Source organism: Solea solea, chromosome 7 (assembly GCF_958295425.1).
Source record: "Solea solea chromosome 7, fSolSol10.1, whole genome shotgun sequence".
In the NCBI taxonomy this organism is placed as follows: domain Eukaryota; kingdom Metazoa; phylum Chordata; class Actinopteri; order Pleuronectiformes; family Soleidae; genus Solea; species Solea solea.
In genome coordinates, this window is record NC_081140.1 from 986358 (window position 1) to 994631 (window position 8274).

Genomic DNA, 8274 nt, shown 5'->3' on the forward strand with positions numbered 1-8274 from the left:
CTGACCTGTAAATGCTTACATGGGGAGTGTGTATCACAGCTGAGACCTGGGATTGTGACTCAGTTCTGCAGTGATTCTGGAGGTTCTCATGTGTGTGTATTCTCTCTGATTTCCTCCCACAGTCCAAAAACATGCAGATGTTGGGATTAGGCAAATTGGACAGTCTAAACTGTAATGGCCAGGGTGTGACCCCACCTTCTGCCCTACGATTGGCACCAGCGCCCCTCGCAACCCTCGTGTGGAGGAGAAAGCAGTAAACGATGAATCATTGGTGTATACACCACTGTAACAGGAGACTGTGTGTGTGTGTGTAACATCCATTTATTTACCATCTTTTATTCTTTTATGACAAATCTGGAAATTACAAACATTGCTCAATTGAAACATCATCCACAGTTTGAAAAAAAACTAAAATGCAAAGTTAAAAGGGTGACAGGTCAACCTGAGGAACAGTATACAGATGATCACCTGATCTGGAGGAGAAGACCTGAAGCACAGGGGGAAGTACTATTACTTGTCTGTTTGTCATGTAAGTTAATTTAGCTCTATTTAAATATTGGTTTTTATATTTTGACTCACTCTTTTTATTGAAGAGAACATTGAAAACCTTGATGAACCTTTGTTTTCATAAAAAGGTCCTTTAAAAAACTATTAGTAAAAGTATGTGCACCATCACTGAGCTCTTAACTGGCTTCAAATTATTAGATGAAACCAATTTAAATATCACAAAAACAGGTTCAATACTTATTGTTAGGAAAAGAGCATTTATACAGGATCAAACTTTGGTGCCAGTCAGTAGCATCACATTTGAGTAGAAAAATAATCATTATTTCTGTTCTCTGTGGTAGTTTTAGCCTGTTTCATCCCCCCATCTTCATGTCATCCACAGTTTGAAGTGAGAAAAAAAATCTTGTGCATGAAACGTGATTTGAAGGAAGAGAAAGCCCTGAAACAATAAATCATCTTCTCAAAGGATGCTGATGGACTGATATGATTTGATGTGGTGATCAGAGGCTACACTCGAGCAGACACACACAGACAGACGGCCATCCTCAACCTTCATGAGTACACAATGCTTTGGAGGCAGGAGAAGCTCAGGTAAGTTCTTCTAGCACCTTGCTGCAGAAAAAGACACGAGTCCCTGAGCAGACAATACCCATTCTCCTGCCTGTACTCATCTCTGTCTGCACCGCTCTCTCTCATGTCCTCACATCATGCTCTTACCCAGAGTCACAATAGGACTAGTGCAAACAAGATGTTTGCTTGAGAGGATCTTGTCACCATAGAGTTGTACATGTACAAAAAGAGAGTACCCTAGAAGACTGCTGCTGGGAGCACTAAGAGAAACACAACTATACACTTTATTTACTCATAATATTATCACTTTTCCTCTACACACTACTAATACAGGGATAGAGGGATGTAGAGGGACAGAGAGACAGACTGGTGTAGGAGAGACACAGAGACAGACTGGTGAAGGAGAGACAGTGGGAGGTGAAAACAGAGGAGACCCAGAGGAGAAGAGAGCATTTAGGCACGCTCTCCACGGATACGACGTGCCAGCTGGATGTCTTTGGGCATGATGGTGACACGCTTGGCGTGGATGGCGCACAGGTTGGTGTCCTCAAACAGACCCACCAGGTAGGCCTCGCTGGCCTCCTGCAGAGACAACAAACAGCAGAGTTCTGTTCAAAAACACAACATAGATGTGCTCTTTGATTCCCCTACAGTAGGTAAGTGGGAACTGTTTGTTACAACTGTCATAATATATCAAATTGGCCAGTGGATAAGTCGAGTGAAAATGGACCAAACCATTGTTTGGCATTCCGGGGCTATCCTGGTGTGAATGCACCCAACATTCAAAATGTAGTGTTTTGTTTGCCATTTGTACAAATTCTGACAATATTTCTGTCACTCAGTGGGGTGACAGAAATTGTCCATTGTCATTCACAACATTAGGGTATAAAAGGGAAACACTTAAGGTAAAGGTAGTCTATTATCACTTTTAATAAAACTAACAACTTTATGCAGCAAGACCCATGTTAAGTTCTTTGATATCACACAAATAAATGGTGTGATTTGGGTTTATTACTTTCTACTTGTACTTTAAAAGAAGTTTCTGCTGTCATCTTCAGAGTTGAATATACTGAGATTGACAATTAACATTATCAAAGTGAACAAGACTGAAACACAGACCTGCAGAGCTCCGATGGCTGCACTTTGGAAACGCAGATCAGTCTTGAAGTCCTGGGCGATTTCTCTCACCAGGCGCTGGAAGGGCAGCTTGCGGATCAGCAGCTCAGTGGATTTCTGATAACGACGGATCTCACGCAGAGCCACAGTACCAGGCCTGTGTCAGCAATGAATGAATGAATGACTAAAACCAACCCTTAACAGTGCTAAACCTACAGCTGCTTGTAGAGTCTAAAATGTAGATTTGAATAGTTTTTTTAAAAGACTTGGAATGTACTATTTATATCTGTAATTTCCTCATTGTTTAATCTACACCCGGCCTAGAGGCTGTTGGTGCTTGACTCACCTGTAACGATGAGGCTTCTTCACACCACCAGTGGAGGGGGCACTCTTACGAGCAGCCTTTGTGGCCAGCTGCTTACGGGGGGCTTTGCCTCCAGTGGATTTACGGGCAGTCTGCTTGGTACGAGCCATGACTAGTAGAGATCACCTGTGTACAATGACAGATAAATAAGACACTTTGAATAACAAACTAGAGGGCAGCATTACACTTCTCAGTGTACAGGCTGCCGAACATTATCATTAGAAGAAGGCTGTGCAATGCTGCCCCCTCTACAGTTTGCAGTTTCCAAGCACATTTGACTTATTCTTCTGGATCACTACTCTTAGTGGTTGTTCATCACAGAGGTTCGATCTTCCCATCACAGATCAAAGTCCTTCTTCTTCTAGAAGAGTTTCTGTTGTTCCATATTCTTACATATTGACCAGGCCTCAAACCTTGTAGGTGACCAAAGCATAGTTTTAAATTCCTTGAAAACCTAGACTTTATAAGTGTCCTCTGTAAGTCACCTTCTAGGTTTGAAGTCTGTCAAGTGAACTGTTGGACGGTAAACAGACAGACGGAAGGACAGACAGAGATCAGATGCTGACTTTTTCTCTTTTCTCTACTTCTCTTGGGATTTATTCTCACCGATCGCTGGTATATCGTCATGGGAATCGGTAATGTTTACTTTTCTTTGCTTTAAGTCATCAAAGGACTCTTTCCTTTAATAGGCAAGTGTTGTGGACAGACAGAAACAGACGGAAACAGACTTTCATTGAATTAATGGAGAAATTCACAGCCAACCATACGTGAACTTATTGAACCAGGGCACAGTTCAAAGTCCTTCTTCTCCATAAATAACATTTTTAGTCAGTTTATATTCTTTCATATTGCGTGAAGAAATGTCAAACACATTATTTTTAATATGTATAATGAAACGCAATTCAAAGCTTCCCATTGCAGAACAAAGTATTATTGCCCCATCAAAATAAATGTCATTATGGACATGACAGAGGGAGACAAGACTTTAGCATCAAGTTACGAATCCCATAGCGGCATCTTAGATCAAGATCATTAACATAAAATTGATATGTTGATATTAAGTTATATACAAACATACAAATATATATTATTTTTTTCAAAGGATCGGAAAAGTTGAGCAGGAGATTGTCAAAGTAAGAAAACTTTAACACACAACACATCCCCAAGCACTGTGAGACCAACAAGTGTCAATCAAAGAGAAAGTGGCGATACTACTGGCTGTTAGACCAATGCGGACTTTAACAGTTAGCGAGTGCACCAATCAGCATGTAGTGGGCGGGCTCTGCAGCTGCCTTCCACTGTTGCTATGCCCGCCCACTCTGCTCTCGTGATGGCAGCGGTTTGATGCGCGAACGAGATAAAGAGCCAGAGCAGAAGAGCAATGGAGTGCCACACAAACAGCTTGACTTTTACTTACAACTGTACTTTCGGATTTTCACAACACAGGAAAACAAGCAAGAGGAATGTTCCTAGAAGTCACAGATGGACATTCGAAAGCCAAACGACCCACAATGGTTGCGTAGAACCGAACTGAACCGGCGCACAATTTGAAACGGAATTTGCCCTCATTTGAACGGCTCCAGGAAAGACTGCATTTCACCGTCGTTTCAACAGCTGCGTGTGTCTTTTCAACACACGACGAAAACAAAGGTTATCCTTTGTTAAATGCGACTACAAGTACAATATGTCACAACACAAAAAAAATCAAGATTATACACAGGCACCGTGACACAGTTTGAGTCGCTTACCGAGCGTCTGAGGCGATTTGAAGTCGTGACAAATGTGTTTCGCTCTTCTCTATTTTCTTCGTATTCACAATAGGAAGCAGAGTCCAGCGGGAAAATGGCCGCCGCGTCAATCATCGCTCCCATAATGCAGCAGTGATTGTCACTGTCGTCAGGGAGTCAACGACAGACTCAGTGTTTCGAGATAAACGATATCATTTGTCAGATATATGTAAGTAATGTCGACAGTTTCTCATTTTTCATATACATGTAACTGTAACTCTAAGCAAAAGTAACACTGAAAGCAAAGTTGTACTTTGTGACAGTCAGTATGGAGCGTTTCAAAAGAATTCATGCAACTTTTAATAAGCTTTGTCTATCTGAGAAGTAATCAACTTGATAATATGATGTTATTTGTCTGCTCATGCAATAAAAGGAGTGCTCAAACCACTGGTACTAATGGAAGGAGGATTATAAGCAAACATGGCATAAATACTGTCATTACAGGTCCATGCACTCCAGATGATTTGGAAGAAATTAAGGGCCTACACACATTAAAATGTCAGTCCTCTCCCCTTTTTCATTAAAATGTATTTAATCTATATAAAGGTTTGCATGGTTATCTTCACTTAATCAACATGCCTGACATTTGAACTTGGAAAAAGCAACAAAGATTTAAATGAATTAAAAGATCAGGTGTCTGCAGGTTGTGTGTAATTTCTGTTATTAGGATACACATATTTTCAAACCTTTCAAATCACATCAGCTGAAAGTTTCTTGACTAATTTAAGTCTAAACAAATGAAAACTTGAATTATTCTAAAATGCTCATGTTTTCTACAAGTACAATGTGGCAAGTTGTGGGGAGTGTCTCATACCATACAGCCCATTTAACCACACAAATCTGTTTATTATGCTTTTATGTGAATTCTGGGGTACAAATATGTTTTTAAAAAATGCCTGAAAACAAATCAAAACACAGTAGAAAAAATAGGTTTACCATATTAACCTGAGAGAGGAACCAAAAGTCAAAAACATTTAAATGGACATTATAACATGGCTGAAAATCAAGACATGATCAACAAAGTTCTGCTACATTTATGCCGCTCGTAGTCTGTCAAATCATGCAGTGTCATTTTAGCACAATGTTCTGACAACAGAATCAAACTTTAGTTTTTTACACTTAAAAGTAACAGTAGAAATACACCATTATTGCAAAAAAGGAGAAATGACTACTTTTACAAATTAAAATGGAAAATTAAAACAAAGACCCACTGTATCAACCTATGTGTCTGAAGGTAAAAATGTCTCACTTTTGCTTCCTATACTTATTTCATATCATACTATTCTTGGCTTACAAAAAACACCCTATTCATAAAGATAACATGGCATTCCTGTGAGCAAGCTAGTAACAAGTGAGGACCATAACTGTGATTCATAAGTTTCAAACATACATGACAATATCTCTATGGAAACACTGCTACTAGTAGCACCAAAGAAGACATAATCACACACAATCATGATACATATACATATATGTGTGTGTGTATATGTATATATATATATATACATATAAACACACATATATATATAGAGCCTCAAACCAAACTACAATTAACAGGGGAAGGAAAGTGATGGAGGATGAAGGAAAACATTTTAAGCACGCTCTCCACGGATACGACGTGCCAGCTGGATGTCCTTGGGCATGATAGTGACACGCTTGGCGTGGATGGCGCACAGGTTGGTGTCCTCAAACAGACCCACCAGGTAGGCCTCGCTGGCCTCCTGCAAATGGCAAAATCAAAACAATTTCAGGTGAAATAGTAATAAGATGATATGAATTAATTAGTGGGTTTTAACAATGACCATGACAGACCTGCAGAGCTCCGATGGCTGCACTTTGGAAACGCAGATCAGTCTTGAAGTCCTGTGCGATTTCCCTCACCAGGCGCTGGAAGGGCAGCTTGCGGATCAGCAGCTCAGTGGATTTCTGATAACGACGGATCTCACGCAGAGCCACAGTACCAGGCCTTTACAATAATAACAATGAATTATAATGGAGAACATGTTGACATGTTGTGTAACACTTTTCTTCCTAGTAACACTTAAATGTTTTGGATTAAGTAAGACCAACCTGTAGCGATGGGGCTTCTTCACACCACCAGTGGAGGGGGCACTCTTACGAGCAGCCTTAGTGGCCAGCTGCTTTCGAGGGGCTTTGCCTCCAGTAGACTTACGGGCAGTCTGCTTGGTACGAGCCATGACTTCTAAAGATCACATGAAGATACATATCAATATTTGCTTCAAATGTAACAATCCGTGTGTAATTGATCAAATCCAATTCTTCTTTTGAATTCAATCTAACTTGTTGGTTTCTAAGTTTGAACATGTAAACAAGTTCAGGAGCATCTTTTCTCCGTATTACTCAGTGCGGCTTTAGTAACGACTGTAGGTCGAAGGACAGCGAACCTGTCGAATCATGGGACACATGTCTGTCACGTCAGCCAATCATTCACATGATACGAGCCCGTGAGGCGGAATAGTGTCGACATCTCAACCAACCAACGTGCGTAGACCAGCTAATAAATCCCGCCCCTTGCGTATGGGACGCGGGTGTGTTCGATTCTTCACACTGTGCTTCCCGGTCGCGCACTAGCCTTCATCTTTTATTCAAAATAAGCTATTATCAAGGAAAACTAGGCGTCCCCGCCCGCGCCGACTGCCCAGTGTACACACACAAACACACCCAAAGACGATGGCTGTCTGCTGGTTTGGAGAGAATGTAAACGGAAAGGAAAAAAATCGTTGTAGGAAACGAGGAGGTTGATGATAAAAACGACGAGAGAATACAAAAACCGCGACATCAAAGTGGAATTGACTTTTTGAAAACGACACTAGACAAGTCAAGGGATGAACTGATGAAGAAAATGTGGTCAGATGACCCCTCACTTTAGGCGCATTTCCGAGTTGAATTGGAGCCGAGCTTTTAGGTCCCTGACTCCTCGATCGGGCACATAAGAGCTCGACTGCTCTGCTTTTTCTTTTTCACCGAAAATAAACTCAAATCGCGTCAATCCGAGAAGTAATGTCACATTAAACGACAGATGGTCGTTTTATCAATATAGTGATACCTACCTTTGGAAACTTAATGAAAGACTGCAGCTTGAAAACACGAATGTATTCTTGAGTCTCTTAAGCGTTGTTCTCGCAGTAAAATGAAGGGAGGGGAAAAAAGGAAAAAGTACATAGAGCAGTCAAAGACACGCTTCCCATGATGCACCTGGAGCAAACATATTACACACATGCAGCAACACAGTAAACATCAACATGACCTCGCTCTTCTGAAATGTCGCGCTTTAACTGCCCCTTAGTCGTAATTACTGACAGTTTGGTCACTTTAATAGTTTAATAGTTTTATTCTAGTTTTTATCGGTAAAAAAAACGGTACATCAAGGACTAAAGTGCTAGTCAGACAATATATATATATATATGTATATATATATATATATATGTATGGATGCTGTTTGTATTGAGCCTTTCAATATTATATTCATATTTGAAATAACATGTATTTTATTATAAATATTTAAAATACAATTTTACACGGTCTTCAAGGTCATTTACAAGCATACATTATTCAAACAATTTCATAATCAGAATAAATCTTTTTTAGCCTTATAAACGAGGGAAAATGATCATTTATAATGCTGAATTTTTTTAACAGTTACACTGTCAGTCCTGTAGGTGTCGCCACCACATCTCTTCCAGCGTTTGAGCACTGATGAAGAAGAAGAAGAAGAAGAAGCAGCAGAAACGATTAAGTGATAATGTATCAGTGTACACAGGAGAACTCACTGCTATTCTATTAGCAGTCCAGTGGGTGGAAGAAATACAACCACTGAAAACAATCATCTGTTCACACTCAAGTTCATCACTCATAAGTTTACAATCCAGCCATTCTGAAAGCAGACAAGACCTCATTATAGAAATACAA

General features: G+C 40.2%; 2 protein-coding genes across 4 annotated transcripts; both read right to left on the bottom strand.

Moving 5' to 3' along the window:
* Positions 1-301: 301 nt before the first annotated feature.
* On the bottom strand, positions 302-4420 carry LOC131462241 (histone H3.3A). Of its 2 annotated transcripts, none has more exons than XM_058633290.1 (4): positions 4306-4420; positions 2540-2683; positions 2197-2350; positions 302-1659 (listed from the first exon to the last, which is right to left on the bottom strand). In XM_058633290.1, exons 2-4 carry the CDS (start codon positions 2665-2667, stop codon positions 1531-1533), a joined length of 411 nt encoding a protein of 136 aa, XP_058489273.1. In that variant the 5' UTR covers positions 2668-2683; positions 4306-4420; the 3' UTR covers positions 302-1530. The 2 variants fall into 2 exon arrangements, with proteins under 2 accessions (XP_058489273.1, XP_058489272.1); XM_058633289.1 differs by lacking the exon at positions 4306-4420 and adding an exon at positions 3043-3063.
* Positions 4421-5169: 749 nt separating this feature from the next.
* Positions 5170-7544, bottom strand: LOC131462239 (histone H3.3A). Of its 2 annotated transcripts, none has more exons than XM_058633287.1 (4): positions 7416-7544; positions 6415-6547; positions 6157-6310; positions 5170-6065 (listed from the first exon to the last, which is right to left on the bottom strand). In XM_058633287.1, exons 2-4 carry the CDS (start codon positions 6540-6542, stop codon positions 5937-5939), a joined length of 411 nt encoding a protein of 136 aa, XP_058489270.1. In that variant the 5' UTR covers positions 6543-6547; positions 7416-7544; the 3' UTR covers positions 5170-5936. The 2 variants fall into 2 exon arrangements, with proteins under 2 accessions (XP_058489270.1, XP_058489271.1); XM_058633288.1 differs by having other exon boundaries at positions 6415-6544; positions 7416-7523.
* Between the last annotated feature and the right edge of the window lie 730 nt (positions 7545-8274).

What these genes read in the sequence shown, in the direction of transcription:
- LOC131462239 (XM_058633287.1), bottom strand. Translation starts at nt 6,542, where the DNA reads ATGGCTCGTACCAAGCAGACTGCCCGTAAGTCTACTGGAGGCAAAGCC. An exon ending in AAGAAGCCCCATCGCTACAG is followed by an intron (nt 6,311 to 6,414) that starts GTTGGTCTTACT and finishes ATTATTGTAAAG; the next exon opens with GCCTGGTACTGTGGCTCTGC. An exon ending in CAGCCATCGGAGCTCTGCAG is followed by an intron (nt 6,066 to 6,156) that starts GTCTGTCATGGT and finishes TGCCATTTGCAG; the next exon opens with GAGGCCAGCGAGGCCTACCT.
- LOC131462241 (XM_058633290.1), bottom strand. Translation starts at nt 2,667, where the DNA reads ATGGCTCGTACCAAGCAGACTGCCCGTAAATCCACTGGAGGCAAAGCC. An exon ending in AAGAAGCCTCATCGTTACAG is followed by an intron (nt 2,351 to 2,539) that starts GTGAGTCAAGCA and finishes TTGCTGACACAG; the next exon opens with GCCTGGTACTGTGGCTCTGC. An exon ending in CAGCCATCGGAGCTCTGCAG is followed by an intron (nt 1,660 to 2,196) that starts GTCTGTGTTTCA and finishes TTGTCTCTGCAG; the next exon opens with GAGGCCAGCGAGGCCTACCT.